The 20,720-nt window shown below is 39.8% G+C and overlaps 2 protein-coding genes and 1 long non-coding RNA gene across 4 annotated transcripts in view; 2 read left to right on the forward strand and 1 right to left on the reverse strand.

Annotated features, from left to right (window-relative positions):
- On the forward strand, positions 1-4,464 carry LOC117164634 (BBSome complex member BBS2). The gene is made up of 11 exons (XM_033347793.2): positions 1-269; positions 357-476; positions 713-901; positions 966-1,148; positions 1,246-1,468; positions 1,552-1,763; positions 1,997-2,167; positions 2,476-2,580; positions 2,705-3,017; positions 3,248-3,502; positions 3,578-4,464. The coding sequence occupies exons 1-11, from the start codon at positions 45-47 to the stop codon at positions 3,670-3,672; spliced, it is 2,091 nt and encodes a 696-aa protein (XP_033203684.2). The 5' UTR covers positions 1-44; the 3' UTR covers positions 3,673-4,464.
- Positions 4,277-10,734, reverse strand: LOC117164652 (ras-related and estrogen-regulated growth inhibitor). 2 transcript variants are annotated; one of them, XM_033347868.2, is made up of 5 exons: positions 9,238-10,734; positions 8,878-9,148; positions 8,319-8,541; positions 7,638-7,824; positions 4,277-5,260 (listed from the first exon to the last, which is right to left on the reverse strand). In XM_033347868.2, exons 2-5 carry the CDS (start codon positions 9,014-9,016, stop codon positions 5,078-5,080), a joined length of 732 nt encoding a protein of 243 aa, XP_033203759.1. In that variant the 5' UTR covers positions 9,017-9,148; positions 9,238-10,734; the 3' UTR covers positions 4,277-5,077. The 2 variants fall into 2 exon arrangements, with proteins under 2 accessions (XP_033203759.1, XP_033203754.1); XM_033347863.2 differs by having other exon boundaries at positions 8,878-10,734.
- The window catches only part of LOC143303489 (uncharacterized), a 25,585-nt gene continuing 10,138 nt past the window's right edge, over positions 5,274-20,720 (forward strand). The window contains exons 1-6 of the long non-coding RNA XR_013059869.1: positions 5,274-7,555; positions 7,649-7,840; positions 12,783-12,858; positions 12,937-13,071; positions 14,636-14,769; positions 14,873-14,957. This is a non-coding gene — a long non-coding RNA (uncharacterized LOC143303489). The remainder of the gene's footprint in view (positions 7,556-7,648; positions 7,841-12,782; positions 12,859-12,936; positions 13,072-14,635; positions 14,770-14,872; positions 14,958-20,720) is intronic.

The following is a 20,720-nucleotide window of genomic DNA, read 5'->3' on the forward strand; positions in this document are numbered from 1 at the left end:
CATTATGCATTAGAATATGTGTAGCCACTCAAGCTGATCTTAAAATGGCAGCGTTTTCTCTAAATATTCAAAAACACGTGGAGCCTGGCCTTGTAACTTCCGGTAAATTCGATGGTTCTCATGCTTGCCTAGCGGCTGCAACTTATGGTGGAAATATTTTGGTACACAGCCCTCATAGGCAACCACAAATAACCGGCCAAGACCACGAACAATCCGACAGAAAAGTATCTTGGAGCGGAGAACTCGCGGAACTTCAGATAGGAACCGAGGTATAATTAATTAAATAATTATAAAGATACTAATAAAAACTAACTTTTACTACAAATTAATCAATATATATATATGTATATTATTAGATTACAGCATTATGCACTGGCCGACTTAGTGATGACGAGAGAGATATTCTTCTAATTGGAACTGCATCTCATATTTTGGCCTATCACATAGAAGACAACTCTGATGCTTTTTACAAAGAGGTACCGCAATTATTAGACTACAGATACTTATGCATTCACTTGAAATTTAAAGGTGCATAAAGTGTATATAATACGCAAAAATACATAAAATATACGAAGTATATTACTTGTTATAATATTTAATGGATGATCTGTACTTAGGTTTCTTAGGTTGCTTGGATATATGTAAATTTGCATAAAAATCCGAAGATCACTTATCATACTAAAACTCAAGTAAATTATATTGTTTTTATTAGATGTCTGATGGTGCAAGATGTATAATCGTTGGTAAATTAAGTTGGCTTCCAAATCAAGTTGCAATCGTTGGTGGCAATAGTTCGATAACAGTTTTAGACTCACAAGGCACAGAGATATTTTGGACAGTACTAGGAGGTATTGTAACTTCATTAGCTGTTTTTGACTTCGATGGGGATGACGAGAACGAGGTAAATTGTAATAGGAAATAAGTCTAATAAAAATCCTTCTCTAATAAATACAAACAATATTTAGTTAGTCATTGGGACCAGAGATTTCGAAATAAAGGTGTACAAGAAGGACAGTTTACTCTGGGAAGCTAAAGAAACAGCTTCGATTACCACTCTAACCGGCCTACCTAATAGAAGATTCGTTTATTCAGTAGGAAATGGGACTCTTGGTGTCTATGAAACGACTCAAAGACTATGGCGTGTCAAGGTCACTCTAAATTACAGAATACAAGTACCAAGAAAGAAATCAATATACGATGATTGAATGTAGGTCGTAGGAACGTTCGTTTTCATAAATTTTTCAGTCGAAGCATCGGGTGGTGGTCACGAGGAGCTTTGATTTGAACGGAGACGGTGCACCGGAAGTCATAACTGGTTGGAATAATGGAAAGGTAGACGCAAGGTCATCCAATAACGGCGAAGTAATTTTTAAAATTCAATTATCCGCCGGAATAGCTGGAATCGTGGAAGCTGATTACAGGAGAATCGGCAAATCTGATTTAGTCGTAGTGTCTTCTATTGGCGAAGGTAGAATAGAATGTGTATACCATATACGCATACAGTGATAGACTAAAAAGATTGACAGGAAGATTTTTCGAATTATATTTTAGTGCGCGGCTATGGTTCCGGTTCCGCGATGGATACTCCAGAACCTGGCGAGGCGATGCGCGATTTATTGGCGAAAAGGCAGATCCTCCAAATGGAGCTTAGGCAGAGGGCCGCGTCTGTTCCGAATATGTTCCATGGAACGAAATTGGCAGTGAGCTTGATGACCTGCAATGGTGCGGCTCGTGTTGCCCTCGCGTCTGGACCTGGACTTTTTGTAAGTCGATCGGTTCTTGCATGAAACTAATTTCTGTCTTTTTGAAGTGTTGTTTAACGCTTTCACGGTACAATAAAATAACGAAGAATTCGGAACGGTCGATGTAGAAAACAATGATTTCTTTATCTTTATAAAATTTCTCATATTTGTAGCATCAAACGTAAAAGATACATACATTCATCATTTTTAGACGAAATAAATTTTAATACTGTCGTACATTTACTCTGCCCAAGATGTATTGCGCGATAGTTTTCACCGAAGGAGTGTTCGAAGGCGAAACTCTCGTTGTCCATCCCAGCAGACCTAGAGGGGAGCTGGAAATAGAGCTTCGTCCTCCGAAGAATGCCCCTGTCGATATGCACGTTAAAGTATGCGTTGGTCCAGCTGCTGCAGATTTGTTACAGGTACCGTATAAAGCAAGGGGCATTTACAAAACATTTTACCGCATAGTATTCTAGTACAGCAGAATTTCATTTATCCGAACGAAATTTTAGTGCCCGGTTAACTGAACTTTTGCTGGTTGAATTCATTTACCCAAACGTGAGCTCCTATTATGCGAACAAAAGATAGTTGATGAGATCCTATTATATTACACGTATAAACTGTTTATTGCCCGACAAATTCCGACGAACGAGGTTTTATTGGAAATTTTATTTCGATATATAAAACAAGTTTGTTCAATTTCTATCCTGACTTCTTTACTCCATTTAAGGTGTTCGAAATGACGCGCCAATTGCCGAGATTTTGCATGTACCAGATCATCGAGCGGCCTGCGCAAATAGCGGAGGACTTTGCGAAAAATAGCGTCACAGCTGAGGTATTAGTTTTAATTTGTTGGAAATTCACATTTATTTTCATCTGCTTATTTTTCTAACTTTTCTACGCATCCTTCGAATAACTATCACCGCTGCTATACAGTATATCTATTTTTGGTTAATCAGTTTGCGGAGAGACCTCAAAGAATCGCTCTTTGGTTGAATCAGAGTCTCATCCTTCCGGAAGAGTTCGAAATTCAGGAAGACAAACCAAACAACGGAGGTATTGAAATGTGGCTTCGTGGCATGAGAGACAACAAGATTCATTGTTTCATGTCAGACGCAACGGGAAAAGTAACCGTTCAAACAGAAGATTCTACATTTGCTGGCGACATTATTCAGTCGTTAGCCTTGTACTTGGGCCTTAGAGAGCTTTCTTCCGAAGTTTCATTTCCGGCTGAAGAGAAGAAGATGTTGGACGCCTTGGAACACGTCAAAGGTGACTCAAAGTAATAATTAGATTGCGAATATATTGATACAAATTCGTATTTTCATAAATATAATTAAAAAGATGGAACATAGGCTTAGGTAATGGTTGTCCTCTTTTTGTGGATTTTCGTATCTTCAAGTTTCCCATAAATGCGTAGAAATCCGCAGTCCAACGATAAGAAAAGATATATTTTATGGCTTTCAGAGAATATCGGAGGATAATTTGTTTATTTGTTGCAGAGTTAAAGGAGATTGATACCAGACTGCAAGCAGAGGCAGCTAATGAAACAGTTTTACTGAAGAATATTATAATTCGCTTGGAGGATGCAAGAATTCTCGAGAATATCGATGAAATGAGAAAGAGGCTCGTACAGTTGAAAAATGTTAATGTCGATCTGATCAGGGAACATGAAATCAGAATGAAGAGTTATAGAGAACTCACGGCGAATTTAAAAGAATTAAATCTCGGAGTGCAACGTGCAGCTAGATTAAGAGGTGATATTTTTTATCTTACTTTTGCTTATTTTCCATTTGCTCAAAATAAAGTGTTATTAAAATTTGTATTACTAGTTGGGAAAAGTGCCTCAAACACAATAGCCCGTTGTAGAGCAGCGATCCAGGACGAGAATCCGAAGGCTCTCACGATGGCGATAAGACACGGATGAATTCAGGGGCGAATTTACCTTGACGCTAATGTCACTGTAAGCGTTGGGCCCCGGAACGCTATGAGGACCCCAAAAGAGCTTTGCAGGGTTTTTACATCTTCTAGATTGCGTGAAAAACAATTGATCTCTTCAACAAACTGGCTTAAAATGGGAGTTTTCAGGACAGTTGTTTCGAGGACTGGTCATCGCATCGTGTCGTCTGTTAATTAACGAGAACCAAAGTGGAGGAACTTTAAAGCGAAGTTCTGAAGCTCGAAACTCGAAAAATAGCTCTGGTCGTGATCAAATTAGTTCGAGAAATTCGTGGGAGATAGGAAAGTCATAGGAGACGGAATCATAGGAGATAGATAGGAGACGTCTCATATTCCAGGAATTTTTCGAGGTTGCAATTTTCGAAAGTTCTAAAAAATCACCTCAAATTCTCTGGATTTTTTAGTGTTTACATGCATTGCCTTGTTTATTTATTTTTTACGTTCGTTTATTCATATCCTCAATGATCATGAAATTTTTCTGAATTTTTGACGTTTTACGTATTCTAACTGGCGAAAATCACAAGGAGAGTGAGAGGTGGACAAAGTTAAAGATGAAAGATACGACATTGGAATTTGCTTTAGAAAATCTATTTATTGATTGAATTTGAGAAATTATACAATAATCTTTACAATTAAATATACATTGTGGGATATGTATATGTTAATAAATATAACTTAATCGTAATTTGAATAATCTATAATTCATACTTATTTTTACGAAATAATTATCGTGCAAATTTTATTTCATCGAATTTCTTAACATCAATATAATTTACAGTTAAATATATACTCGACAAATACCAGCAATAATTTAAATACATTAATATCACACGTAAGAGAAATATTTGAGGTACTACACAGAACTTATCGATCGTTTATTTACCGCTTAATCAGCAGATTTCTCTTTAAACTTTTTATTTCTATGAAACATGTAACGATTCGAAACTCCATATTGGCCGATAGTGCATGTTTAATAAATCGCGTTAAACCCAAAGATAAAGCAGTCCAAAAATATCTCTCACTGACATATTTGTGGTTCTTTGGCTTTTGATCATGTTTCAATAGCGCATATTGCAGTTCACTCAGCACAGACTAGGACCACGAATATGTTATCTGATAATCTAAAAATATAGTTTAAAAGTTTAAGATCTAAAAATATATCGCAACGTGTGAAAAGATTCTAAAAATATTTCTCAAAGCGAAAAGATTCCCAAAATATTTCTAAAAATGAACAAAATACGCCTTTACAATACAATAAACGATCACGATACTACAAATTGACAACGCACAGTCGATATTTCTCAAAACTCGAAGGATTAGAATAGGAGCTTTATCAGAAAGCGCGTAGTTTTAAGCTGTAAGCTTGTGTTCGCTTAATGAAGGGTTCCTCGAACGGAGATGCTGAATCTTCGTTTGAGCGGAACAGGCGAGGGGCGTCGAAGAGCGTCCAAGGTGCCGTCAGTGGAGGCTCTCACCCTGAAGGAATTTGTTTGCTGGCCAGAATTTCCCGGCAATTCCGTCAACAGCTTGGAGATGTCGGTGAAAACGGCCATGACCTGTCGAATAAAAATAATCGAGTCAGTCCGCTGCTATCGTTACGTAACCTCGCGGGATTATCTGCTCAACCGCTATGACGATTATATTTGATATATATTTTTCTCTCATAAAGTACGTTTAAAACCAGTCTCATTATCGCTCATGCCACTTTTTCATTTGTGCTTGTGCGTAACAGTTGCGACACGTGTAGAACAAGTTATATATCCCCCTTCTTTTTACCTTTTCTTGCTCGTACATCCACCTGAAATTCTTTCAAAGGAGAACATATGGTATCGTCCATTGGATCGTAACATAATTTTGGTCTGTTTCTATATTTATTATACTAAGTGTCATAGCGTAAGGGAAGAATATTATTGTTGTATGGCGTTGAGACGACGCACTGTGGCAAAGCGGAAGAACCATGGAAACCATTCAGAGTGCCGAAAGGCCAGAATTAAATAAAATAAAATAAATAAATAAATAAAATATATTCGTTACAGAATAACGCGATAGTCTCGTTAGAGCGTTAACGAAATTTCGAGATGTTTCGTACAGCATACGTAATATATTTTAGACTCTATACCGTCATCGTGATCGTTATACGACGTATTCGTGGTTCTTCGAGTCTCGTTCGATTTTTAATAGCGCGTTGCGTTTCGTTCCGACGTTTCTCGAACGTTACGTTTCGCTTCTTCGGGGCTGAAACGATTTCAGGCGTGTTCCCAGCCTTGAAACGTATCAGAGTAAATTCGAAGCTCGGTCCTCGATACCACGACCGCGCCATATATCGTTTCCACCTAGTACACATAATTAATTGTGAAACAAATCTTTAATTACGATAGGCACGTTTACGATACCGATAACGCTGGAACGATCGTTTCGAGATGGCCGCCGTATCGCCCGCGTTCCGCCCGCTCCACGATACAGATTTTGTTTACCACTCTGCGATCACGCGTAAACGCCATGACCGGTTTCCCGGAGAAGTAAACAATCGTTTTAGAAAAATAACGAGGCTCGCGATTAGGCTCGACCGCGGGATCGATCGCGACAAAGCGATCGATTCGCCAACCGCTTGGTTCTCTCTTTCTCTTTCTCCCTGCGTTCTTTCGCCATTGAAATAGACGAGTAATAGCAGAACTCCAGCTGAGATTTCCGATCGACGGGGGCTTTCTTTCGCGATCGATGACGTGTAACGTTACGTCAACGATCTCAATGTCATATCGTCGCGTACGAGACTCCACGAATATTTAACTCGTCGAGATATCAAACGCTTGTCTGCCGAAGCTTTCGTGTCGGATGACGTGGTGTTGTGTCTGGCTGGCTCTCTACCAAATTTTAGAAAATGAAGCAAGTGCACGATCGTGACCCTCCATCGTTCGAGGAAGAAAAGGAATTTTTGAGGATGTTCCGAATGAATTCGTATAACAGATATGTATATCAGATTATATCGTAGATTTGGAATTTATCGGACCATTTGATCGAACGAAGATTACAGGAGAAAAACACGATAAGTACATATTTTCGTCGACCTCCTCGTCCACTAATTTCATTTTACGATTACAGGACAATTTGAATATGACATAATCGAACATGAAGGCAACACGTTGCTTCTTTTGTAATACTAGCCGATAAATCGAAGTTTATGAATTTATTTTCCAGGGTTAGTTAAATAGAATTTTAAAAATATATGCGAGCTTCTAATACGAGCGATGGTATATCGCTCGGAGGAAAGATCGTTACGAAACGAAGTGGCATTTGTGCAATGAATTTGTTATCTCGTAATTGTTTACCTTACGAATAGCATAGATAGTAATTTACAGGTCGGATGGCCTGTGCTTCAGTCCTTGCCATCTAAGGTTAAAGGTACGGCAAAAGAGTCAATGTCAGTGTTACGTCAAAAGCTCGTGGTTTTATCGTAATAGACGCAACGCCGCACCGCGCAATGCCGTGTCAACGACTACTGACTTTTCTAAACGTGCATTTACACAATTTTCAAATTTTTTCCCCCAACACGCGTTCAAATACGACAATTTTATTTTACATCGCTTTTCATTTATTTTTGCATCGTTGTTGTATTATCGACTCGCAGAGTCGATATCGCGTAATGTTACACTTTGTAATTTGCATGGTTAAAGATTTAGCAGATACAAAGCAGTATTTTTGATAAAAATAATGTCGCTACAAGTTGGTTCGCAACATTTCTAACATGGAAAATGTCATCGACGTAGTACCATGTCTTTTTCGAGGTCAGGTTAAAGCGCATCGACGCAGCATTGGCAATGGATCTATTATTAATACGCATCTAATTATGGAAGGTAAAGGCCAAGACGAAGGGTGCTCGGTATACGAATAATTATTTTCATGGAAAGAAAATACAAATTTTGGTATTAACGTTACCTGTTCGACAGATTCTCTGACGGAAATTTCATGAAACGCGTGGGCCTCGATCTCTTCCGCCCTTTGACGCCCTTCTGCCGTAGAAACTACCCTTTCACCAGGAGTGTACGTTAGATCTGCTTTATTCGCTATCAGGATTACTATCGGTGGAACCTTTCTAGTTTTCCTCGCGTGCGATACTAGAAATCTGAAATAAATATCGGGTAAGAAATAATAATTGTAAATTTTTATCAGACAGAATTGTAGATATTTAAAGATATATTTATGACGCATAATGTAAACAGTGAGATGCGATTCTATGCGAATTTGTGGTAAAAACGCTTTTTTAATTCGGCACGAACGTTGATTGCGAATATTTAATAGAATATAATATCAAACGAATATTTATCGTAGAAGAAAGGTTGTAGAGAAATTTACCACGAGCATTATCTTTCAAAAATTCCGTGAGAATTTTGTAGAAAAGATATTTTTCGTGACGTATCCCGTGTAATGTAACGATCAACGATTTAAAAATAGCTAATTATGTTCATCAGTATATTCGCGCGTCACTTGACAAATTATATTCCCCTTCTTTGATTATTAATTCATTACGCTTCTTTATCAATAGAAACGTTACATAGACTAAACACTGTTATTCCAATCAGTGTTGTTCGAATCGGAGCGATTAATAAATTTTCTTACCGAAGACGAGATGTTTCGTCGAAGCTGACACGATCCGACACCGAGTAAACGAGAACGATAGCATCTGCCCACCGTAATTTCAGCTCGGACGGAGGTGGTAGATATCCTGGGGGATCAGTTATCTCCCACGCCGCATCCAGGAAACTGTCCACTTTGTAAACCCTCTCGATAGAACAATCGTACTCCCCTATATACCGTTTCGTCGCGAATCGCACTGCCAGGGCTATCGATCGTCAATATGTTAGTGTTTGCCAAAGATAGAATCATCGCGTAATATCGATCTCACGTGGAGGCCTCGAACGTTTGAAAATTTGGAAACTCGAGAAATCAGAAATCTAAAAATTCGGAAATTTAAAAATTCGGATGTCTGGCAATTCGAAAATTCGAAAAGTCGACAGTTCGATAATTTAGATTATTTGGAAATTCGAAGATGTTTAAAGATTTTGGAAAATAAAAGATTTGGGAATTTGAAGATCCGACAACTGGAATATTAAAGTCGACTGCCTGTAAAGTATCCTGAGATATTTGAAATATTATAATTCTTAAATTGGATTCTTACCGGTTTTACCAACGCCCTGATGTCCCAGTAGGATTACTTTGACAATTCTCGGATCCCTGCTAGTGAGGCCAAGATTCCAAGCTATCGGAGGGCTAATTCTCTTCCTCAACGACGTTGCTGGCGGACTGAATCTCTCCATGACTTAACTGTCACTGAATTCCCTCTGGGGTGTCTCATCGATTATGAAGCCTCTCTTTTTCCCGCTGATATTTAATAGACGTGTTTATGCACGCATTCTTCCTGCTACCTTTTCCTCCGATCGATCCGCAAACTGGTAAACGAACGATATTCGTTTTAATTTGATCGCAATTCCCTCTCTCTCTCTCTCTCTCTCTGTGTTTGATCTTGCTTTCTATTTACCTTCATCAGCTCTTCCGTTAACCGATTTCTCTCTCTTTCGTAATTGCCAATTATTTTTATATTACGTTCTGCATTCTACATTTTATTTTATTTTATTCTTTTTTCTCATATTATCTTACCGCTTCTTAAATCGCTATATCTGTGTAGATTCTTTGATTTATTTAATTGCCAATTATAATACACTGTCTTGTTTTTTACAGACGCTGATAAGCAATTTGTTTCGTAAAGGAACGAATCGCATTGATTTATCCGATGTCTGCTATTCCCAGAAGTTAGTTTCTAATTTATTACTTTTATTTTTGCTCGTAGCGAGTCCGGGACACGGACAACATCCAAAATAGAAAGTTTATCAAATCTGGAATACCGAATTCGTTCGATAACCAATTATTTGGGTAATACGGTTATACAGGGATCGTACGATTCCGTGCGAGCACGCGGTTCGGACTCCGCTTCAAGATTATTATCCAATACGTTGCTACGAATCTCGTATTGAGAAAGCTGAAACGTCAGTGTGCGCTTGAACGGAACATGCTTAAACGAACAAATTGTATTCCACGGTTTTCACTCGTTTTCGCACGTAGAATAATCTACCGAGTATTGCCTGCTTCTACCTGGTCAGTAATTAGCTTCGTTCACACGTACTAAGTAAATTTTCAAATTGAATTTTATCGACGACGAAGCACCGCGTAAAAAACCTTTCATTTCACATCTTCCGTTTATTTTTTTCATGGAATCACTTTCTTGTCGATCGGGGGATCGTGATCACCGAGACAGCCTGTGTAACTCGCTAATTTACTTGTCCCTCTCGCATCGATTTCCTCGTGCTCGATCATCGAAACTGTCACAAATCGATTCAGGGACATTAAATGGTCCAGGAAGTTTCGAGGGACGCACGTGAATTCCATTTTCAAACTTTCTCGGTCAGTGCGTTCACGTGGTGGCAGGATATCGGGGAATGCAAAGGTCGTTACATACTGGCTTAATCAAGATACGCGATATCAGTGTCGCTGGGTCAAACGTTCGAACAGCTGGTTTCGCAATTCGCGGCCCTCCTCCTGGATGGAATAAAACCGGACATCGCGGCGGCTGCACCCGCCTCAGCCGCACGATTCTCTACTACGACCTGGCTACTGGTCCAAGAGACCGGCACGCGTCCAACAGTTGTTATTACTTTTATGTAAGAGACGCGGGGCGGCTGGCCTTTTATCGCTCTCGTTGCGCCGTCCCGCGCCAATGTTAGAACAAGCGTACAGAATCAGTGAGTCACTGGCGTTTCGATTTCCCACCGTGGTTTCGTGCGGTAATTCCAATAGTTACCGTTTAAAACAGTCGAAACATTTACCATGCTAAAACAATTTCAGCATTTGCCATAGAAAACCGCGAAGGCACGTTCAGACTATCGATATTTGTCGTCGATATTGACGAGAATGTCGAATATCTGGAAATATCGACAGTCTGAACGCCGAGTCTTTGTCCTACTCGAGCAAGTAAATCGAAAATATACTTTACAATTTTTTCATACGACGCTTCGTTTCTGAGAAAATCGAGTTTGAAGATTTGTCGAGTATACCCAAACTCGGCTACGTATCGATTTGGTACGAATAAACGGTACGAACAGCGAGTAAACGATTCAGGGCCTCGTCTTCAAGAAAATAGAATTTGGTTAAGAACTGATCCAACGCACACGCACGATACGCTTTCAAATTTATTTTCCTCGGAAACAAGGCATCTTACGAAGAAATTGTATTCTACATTTTTGACTTATTTTCACGCGCAGTTTAAACTATCGTTGATCGTATTCAGTGCAGATTTAGCCAAGTTCAAGTATACTCGAGACAGTTTTAAACTCGATTTCCTCAGAAACGAAGCGTTACACGAAAAGAGATGTATTCTACGTGTTCGACTTAGTCTTTCGCGCAAAGTCATCCTCCACCCGGTTGTATCGCACGTTATCGGACACCCTGCATAAGACATGTTCAAATTTTATTAGAACTGCGACAAGATACGACTTACCGCGATTATATCAGCTTCGAAGCTAATTCGACAGTGTACGAAGTTGCAACGTACTAGCTAGAAGTTTCAAGATACACGCTGGAAATGTACATTTAGTAGAAAATTAGTATGTAACACGAATAAATCGCGTTGAACGTACAATTAGAGCTATCTATCGTTAAATATCGAGGATTGTTAACCCCTTGCGGTCGGTGTATTATTCTGGTAGCACTATCAACTAGTCGAAGCAGACTGTAAATACTCGAACGAATAATTGCCGCCGTTGTAGAGACATTGGACGACAAAGGCTTAAATAGAATAGCCGATCGACTGCCTAAATATTTCGATGTACGTTAACGCATGAAACGTATGTTCGAGTTTCCTACTTTTAGCCATCTTCGTTAATTACAAACTTCGCCATTCGAATCGCATCGAGCAAACACGGACTCGTGTAACATCCAAACACTGGACAATCTTTGGCACTGAACGTCCTCAGACATCGCACACTGTACATCTTGGAGCATTCACGCAGTAGATATCCCGCTAAACATCGTACAGCTTTAAACATTCAAAGTGTAAGCATCGAACAAACACTTTAACATACACACGACGCAATCAGCGTAATCATCCATTCAAGTTGTATCGAAGTTTAAATTTCATTGTCTATTAACTAAACACGATTGTTTGCTTCGGTTCCTCTCTGTTCGCGTACACCGTGGCTGAATAATATATCATACAATTACTCGGAACGCATAGCTCTGGTCGAGGACAAATAAACAACATCAAAGGCAAGTACAGATCTGTCACTGCGAATCGATTCGCCTGAACGACGTGAACGCGCCTGAATCTTCACTGGCGGCCCCGATGTCACTAGTCAGCGAAATGATTTAGGCGAGTTAGGCGGCCAGCAGTTTTCGGGCATCGTACGAAAATATACGTATCCGTAATCACGAATCCGGATTCCGATTTCCAGGAATCCCTGGTCGATTTCTTCTAAGCGTGTCCGTGTTTCCTGGTATACCCTGGCCGGCCATTGATAATCTAAATATAAACGCCACGAAGTCGGCCGTGTAGGAGGAAAGCGTGCCGCTCCCCGGCGTGACCTCATGCGCGAGTTACCACGGGGTTATCGTGCGTGTAACTCGTGTCCCTTATCGGTTATCGTTGCCACGGCGGCGCCATCACCGTCGAAAAAATGTGCCCGCCAGTTTCACCGGCTGATTCAAACACGGAGAACGCCGCTCCCTAGGGAATCGACCCTTCGAACGTGACCCGTGACCCTTCGTTCTTTCGTTTCCCCTTAGGAGATGTATTCTTATATCCGGGATAAGATAACGCGATATTTTGTACGATTGATCGATCCGAAGGGAAGTAAAGATTGGAGATTACAAAGAGGTCAGTCTTTCCTCACTGTTTTCGATTATGGCAGACGTTTTAGAATAGCCTACACGAGGCCAGAAGTTAACGATACTCGGAGGTTCTAGGGGGTTGAAGATTATGAAAAGGTTAAATTTTTTTTTAACTGTTTTGAATCGTGAAAATTTGTTGACCAGATTTGTTAGCCCGTTCGCCGTTTAATCGGTTCACCAGGAGGAGACGAGCCAACTCGTTACTCAGATTGCCAATCCCGTGAGTATTTCTTTGTTTACCGATTCGCGTAGCTGTCGTTTTGCTTTATAAATAAATTATATTATATTCGTATTTAAGGGCTGCGAAGAAGTCTGCGAAGGCTACCAGGCTGAAAGAGATTGCTGCACGAAGCTGACAATCGACGATGAGATTGCGTTTACGAGTCGTAGAACAGGTGCCAATTTTTCTGCCAGATCGTGGCCAATATCGAGGGTAGGTACAGAAACTTTCTTCTACACTATCTTATGCCTGTTATAACGAAATATTTTGAGCTCTCATTAACTCCGCAATAAGACTCGATTACGATTATATCGTGAAAATGTACATAGAAGCTACGAGATAATATTTGGTGGCAGTGTATGTCACGGAGATCGTAAAAGTATTTAAAGAGTCGATTATTCGTAGTATCGACAGGCTAGGACGTTCGAAAATTCGTGCGCAGTAGAATTATTAGCTACTTTATACGTAATAGGTTAACAAAACGAAGGTGAAGATTAAAATCTGCTCAAACGATGCGAGTAAATTGGTAATATCGGCTGATCGATAACGTGGAAAGCGTGGGAAAGGGCGCGAGAAATATCCGTGTATTTTGCAAAATTGTAATTTATTAATAAACTTTTGTAAAGGAAAGATCTCGATAATACATATTGTACAAAAAGATGGTAACGAAAAAAAAAAAAAAAAATTGAAAGAAAAGAAGGAAAAGACAGATATCTGAAACTTATTTTTAGACAAAGTTACATTCCGGTAACATCGATTTCAATAGAAAACAAGTTATTTATTTTCCAGATAGACCGACTTTGATCGATACTTTTAGTAACTTTATGGTTTTCCTGCTTTAGTAGGATACTGTTATCTAGCCATACGGATGTATGTTCGGGCCTAAAGGGATCCAATTATGCGCACATAATTTCTGGGGTCACTCGTATTTCGTGACCCCCGTTGTATTTCAGCCTGATGTTTGTTTCTTGTTTTTCACCAAACCCCATGGTGGTCTAAAAATATTGTAAACTGACCTTTGGGTGAATATCTCGAGTCATTGGCATCTACGTTTCCTCACTTGCAACCGAGCTACAAACCATAAATCAGATAACGTAGTCATTCACAAAAATGTTTTTGTGAATACAAGGACTCGATCGACAGATTAATTGATCGCTCGATCGTATTACCCTGCTCCGATCGATGAATTATTAGTAGGACGACCGACGGATCGATAATTTCGTAAGAAACGTAATTTCTGGAACGATAGAGGACGCACGCGATTTCAGTTAATTATGCATCGCAGCGATTCTCTCATAAAAGAACCGGAAATAAACTTTATAGAGGCGTCGCGTCGCAACTGTTTTCAAAGCGGTCGTGAAGTCGGAATTTACAAGCTCGTAAATCAATGCTGTGACGAACAAGAGAGTGTTAGCAAAATAATGCCTCGTCACTGGGTGGTCCTATGATAGATACTGCTTCGTGGAAATATTAAACAGCCTTGGCGAAACACGATTCGGTAGAAACGCGGCGTGGAAGTAACGCTTACTCCGAAATAAAATTTCTCAAGAGGCATTATGGGTCGTTTATTTCGGAAATGGTGTTTCCCTTTGTTTCGAAATATCGAGGTGTTCGCGTTTCTGTCGATTGAAAAATCCTGTCGAGGTCTACGTAGTTCGTCCATTTCTCTATACGTTTAAGTAAGTGTAAATTCATTATGCGAATATACTTTTATCATTTACATTACGTTCACATAATATTTTTTGTTTAAATTAACTAGACCAATGTGTTTTTTCAGAGTCACGAATGGACCTGCACCGCTCACGAAATAAACGATCTATTTATTTAAAAAATAGAGATAAGATACATAAAAGTTATAGTGGCTTATGAAAGTATTTGCAGACTTACGGATACTTTTTACGAACATATCATGTACGTTGTACGATATTATTTAACAATCCAACTTCTAATTTATGCTATCATTTACGAGATAACGGGGGAATGAAGATTTTTAATAGATCTTTACTAATCGTAGGTAAATCTTTCCTCTGCAAAGAAGTTCCGACAAAGCGATCACAAGATGATGGTCTGAAACAAAATTACCAACGCACGTATACCTCGTAAGTACATTCATGCCGCATGATTGCTTCTTGGCAGAGGCTTCTGCAGCGGAAAGGTTAATTTCTTGATATTAACTCAAGCAACCAGTTTAAAGTTCCGCGTGCGTCCCGCAGATTACTCAAATTTAACCCAATTAAGGTCCACCAACAGTTCACACATAAATCCAGCTATTTTAACGAAGCGTTTCCAACATTTCTATAACTCTGTCTAGTTATGATCAGACAAATTTACGTATACTTGACAAGTTATGTAACTCGAGTGTCTGGAAGACGAAACTTCCAACGTTACTTTATTATTTTTGATCTTCTTGCTCGAGCCATAGAATCTCTCTGGCTTCGATCCCGTTACCACGTAACGTAAATTATTCATTCTCGTTCGTAATTACTTATTCGAGTCGCTTAAGCTTCGACATCCTAAAATTCAATCTTGCTTTGTACATTACGCGACATCGCTAGTCCTTGATATAATAACCAGAGAATGAGAAGATATCCTGTACTTCGGATCCAACGACGAAGAAATATAGAAAACGATAATATGGCTCGAATAACCCTGTGGTGGGTGATCTTAGAAAATAGGCAAGAGAAGTTTACTACTTATGTGTTGCATCTGCGAACAAACCCATTTTCACGGAAACGACGAACCATCGGTGTGATTCTAATTGCACGCGTTTCCCGAGATACTTTCCGTGACCTCGCACGAATTTCATCGGGCGATAGGGGAAGGATCGTCGATCAGCGTGCCTGCCGTGTACCGACAAATTTCTCTCGTGCGTCTCGTACGTAAAAAGGTCCATTACCCGTGCGAGAATAATTGCGACAATAAAGACTGCCGGTTTCAATTATAACGCAGCTGACCATTAACGGCCGGTTTCCAACGCTCGCGACCACACTCTCGCCTTCTTCGCCAACCTTTTTCTCGCCATCTCTCATTTCCAATTGATTGACCTCTGAACCGATGTGAATGTCCAAGATAGCGCGGCCCGTTCCGTTCCGTTCTCTATCTCTGTCTCTGTTTTCACCAGGGGAGAGAGCAAAGCTTGGATGTGTCATGCACCTTATTGAATATCTCTGGTGTTTGTCCGCGAGAACGGCCATTACGTATGAGCGCGTCTTTTATGTATATAATAATTGTTGCACTGGCTGCCGAGGGGTAAAGTTTCATGTTTAAATATAGAACAATAACAGAACGAGAAGCGGATGAGAACAGCGTAATATTCCGAATATTTAGTCGGCTGCCGCGGAAAAAGCTTCGATTGATAAGGAGGAAGAGCCGAGCGAGGCCGATGCTCGATTCTGACGGAACTGGCGGCGCTCGATGGAGATTTCATTGAAACGCGTTTCTTCTATTTTCCGCGAATGCTGGTTTCGGCTAAGTGAGAATAGGTCTCTTTTCCGAAATTATAACGTCCAGTTAGGCCTTCTTCTGGAATAACGCAAATCAGCGCCGAAGAGATTCTGCGAAAAGGATAAGCCGATGGTTTCAAGAGCAGAAAATCAAGTTTGATAGAACTTTGTAGCGAACGAAAGTTTTGTTAAAACACTTTTCGTTTACTTTCGACGAATGCTGGTCTGCGTTAGGCTTACGTGTGAAATTATTAGTAGCGGGGCTATAAAAAGCGCGAAGAGCTTAAGGATACAAAAATTTGAGTCGTATGGAACTTCATGGTAGCTGGAGTTTAAGTTCGCGTTAGGTCACCCATTACGAAACGTTTCTTTTATTTTCGGTGGATATTGGCCCGTGAACCGTTTTGACCCTAGAAACGACTGTGCTCGCTTTTAATGTACCAAATCGTGTAAATATAAATAGGTTCGTCGAGTAGCCGATTTTGTATGTATGTTATTTTGATGTCAATGCGATTTGCAAAGAGAGGTGCCGTGACTTTCATCGATGCATTTCACAGATTAGTTGGACGAAAAATTCGAGTGGAATTGCACAACGCGTGTAATTACACGCGAGAGGCGCATGTTCCGCGGAGCAACGTTCAGGGTGTGTTTTCTACGAACCGGTTACGACAATTGTGTAACCAATGTTTTCTCAGTCAAGCGCTGTTTAGGTTCAACTCGGCGTATTTAGCAGGCTCGGGGTCTCCGGCTCGTTAAGGATCAAGCATCGAAACGCGATTAAACGTAAACGCGTAAAAGCGCGACATCGTTGAAAAATATAAATTACAGGTGGCCGATCATTTTGTAATTCCATTAGCACTTTGGCGAGACACGTGTGTCATCATTATATCGGTATAATTTGAAATCAGTTTGAAGATGTATAGAAATTACGAGATATTTATCGCAAAAATACATATATTTAATAAAAAGTTAGTATATAGCGCGAGTAGTTATTTTAAGTATATTATAAGTGCTAAATATGGTCTCACCGAATATCGAGGTTTAAATGGATAATCGATTACTTAAATATTTTTGCGATCTCCGCGAAATGTACATATACTTGTGCTAAATATCTTGTTATTTCTATATATGTGCCGATGATTACGAAAGTGGTCCAAGTCACGCATTTCTCATTTCGAGATATTTCAAGTCTCGCGTTTAACGCGTGAACGAAATTCTGTTTAACGACGTAACAACCAACTCGATTCTACAATTCCTAACCCTAACCCTAACCTTAACCTTAACCTAACCCAAGCAACTTAATCTGACACTTCAATTTCTACTACTTTGCGAAGATGATTTCGGATGATTCAAATATAAATAGACACAGCGCAAAGTCGGCTTGCGTAAAATCGAAATGATGCGAATTGCTACTCGTGAATCGCCATTGATATTCGATCACGTTCGTTCGAAATCGAGGGGAAGAATTAGTATTTTACTTTTTAAGATACCGATGTAAGACAAAGGAAAGAAAATTGAATTGTTTCTTATCTTTAATATCAGACGAAATAAATGTACGTTGTATGCTGGTATTTTTATGCAAGCTACATCGAAGTACTTTATTAGAAAAAAAATTCAATCGAGACGAAGAATTACGATCACACGGAGCAAATTCCTTGGTGATAAAAAAAATTATGGTCGCGCTCGTGAATGAAGTTCGTCACGACCGTGATCGTGATTCTGCGATCACTGTGATAAATCAATGTTAGCGACTTCGCGTGCCATCTTTATTTCATAATCACCGACACACGTATCTTCAAAGTGGTTTGGGCCAGATTTGTAGTTAGTTTGTCGTCAGTTCATAATCGTGATCAGACTGAGAAACGTTTATGCAGTCTCGTATCTTTACAAATTTAAAGGATGGTATTCATGTAAATTGCGTTACTTATTAAATATCACAACGAGTAGTATGCATATATTGCAACATATTTTAGATATTCCGCATATTTTCGCATATTATCTGCGACCTGTGTATTCTTGTGTCTTCGGATTTCCCACAAGTGCGTGAAAATCCGACTTTCACCACAGTGCTAATGAAATCTGAAAATGTTTTATATTTCACACACGATGCGGACATAAAACTTTTCTATGACAAGTGTTGGAGCATTTTCGTGAACCAGTGTATGTGTCTATCGACATAACGAGCAGATGCTATGCGACGCGAAAGTTTTCCGACCGGTATAACGATAAGGGTGTCGTCGACACCACTTCGTTCCATCGACACAGCCAGGTCGATCGTGGCGTCTGAACTTGGACCTCGACGGCGTAAATCAGCAAAACAACTATCGACAGATTGCATCCATAATTGTATTTTTATACTCGGGTGTTCACGCGCTGCTCCCCTAGACAATTTGTATCGGCTGCTCGTCGAGAAATTCCTTGATCGTACGTAGAATCGTTACCAAATAGAGAAACGGGACAGGACACGGTAAATGAAATCTTCTAAACAGATAACGAGCAATTATCGTCGCGTCTTCTGTAGCGATCGACGGAAACTTTGTCTTTGATCTTCATCTGCTCCTCACCTCCGCTATGGATGTTCCTTTTTCTGCTTTCGTCGGGGATCGATATAAAAGCGTTATCAGTGATCATTTTCGTAGATTTTTCTGAAGCCTTAGGATCCTGTTTTATAGCATGAATTTAGTAATATATTCGGTAAGATCGGTACTCGAATCGATAGAGAGACAAAGATGATTCAAAATATAAGAAACATTCATTTTTCTGCAAAGAGAATACCAGCGAGAACATAGAAAATAATAAGATCCTTTTTAACCGTTTTGCGTGGCTCACTTAGTTGCATCCTCAAAAGTAAGAGCGCAAAAATCTGCTATAAAAATGAAACGCGCAGACTCTGATTAGAAAAAACGAAAGCTTCGTTGGAAGCTAAGGGTAATGTTCCGATAAGTTTCATAGCCACTGTACGCTCTAAAACTGTATTCTCTTAATTCATTCACCACGGTCGACTCTGAAATGACCTAATCATACAGCTGACCGGGGGTTAAGAAACCAAAGACCTACGAAGACCCCACGTCTGAGGTGTCGCGACCGATTATTTCGGCGCAGCCTGAAAAAAAGATGGACAAGAACGAGTCAGGTCCTGGTGACAAAATTTGCTCGGTAGATTTGCGTGTCTGCCGCTTATTAACGATAATCACGATAACGTTGTGTGTCAATCGTGCAGAGGAGCAGCGTCAGTCGGCCGACGACGATAGCTTGGCCAGAGGTCAGGCCGCATGCACTAATGCCTTGCAACACTGCGGGGGGCGATGTGCATGAGCAAGGTGCATGATCAGTCAACGACAATGAGGTAAGTACGGATGGTAACACAGATTAGGATGATCCTCGACGAACACTGGCGGAGACCTACTTCTTCCACGTGTCTCTTTCGCGGCTCTTTCTAGCAACGCACCCTCCCCCACCATCCTCTGCATAATGCACGCATCCGTCCAACGAGTCAATTCAGGAAGCTTAGATCGTTCAGCTGTAGATTAGTTGAACCGTGCAGTTGAACCGCATATAAAGCATCGTTTGAATTACGGCATGTTACTTTTGCTAATTAGTAGACCGTGCATTTCCATCCATTTATATAGGAATTTCGAAAGTGTAAAATTGCTAAATTAAATGGGAAATAAGATAAATGGGATCTTAAAAATAATAGTATCGAATGTTAGAAAATAGCAAAATTCGATGCTCGTTTTCAATTGGTAGATGTAATTTTTTCTACACACGCATGGATCTGGAAATTAAGAAATGGAATTGTAAGAGTTTAATTCTACGATTATTCGAAGTTTAACCGTTCTTAATAATCAACTCGAGGACACGTTGAGCGGACGGATCGGTGCCAATAAATTATAGAGTCTAATTCGAAGGGTTAAGGAGCGAATGATTTATGATCGAAATGGAAACGAGAACCGGGCCACTTGTTCTTAAATTCATCGATTAAAGGCGCAGCGACAGCGGACAATTGCAATTTGGCCTGGTGTCAGCCAGAAAATTATTCCACCGCGTGCATTGAGACTAACGATCAGCTGAATTAGATAGAGTTACTGTGCAATAACAGTGCACTAGGTTAATACAACTCTAACTCAATGAAATATCACTCTGTCGGATGATTAGACCGAAAAGTGATAATACGATCGAATCACGCTTAAAAGGATATATTTCTTTTCGAAAATTTGTCAACGTAATATTTTATAGTTTTATGGAATAATTGGTAAATAATTCTCTAAATTAGGAAAGGATCTTTCGAATTTTGAAACGTTTGGCGTTATGTTGTGTTTCGATTATATTAATCGTATGATTTAAAATATTTTCACAGAAAATATCTCGTATTTTTATCGAATAATTTGCGAATGATTCCTTGACTTGCGAAAGAATCTT

Source organism: Bombus vancouverensis, chromosome 13 (genome assembly GCF_051014615.1).
Source record: "Bombus vancouverensis nearcticus chromosome 13, iyBomVanc1_principal, whole genome shotgun sequence".
NCBI classification, from domain to species: domain Eukaryota; kingdom Metazoa; phylum Arthropoda; class Insecta; order Hymenoptera; family Apidae; genus Bombus; species Bombus vancouverensis.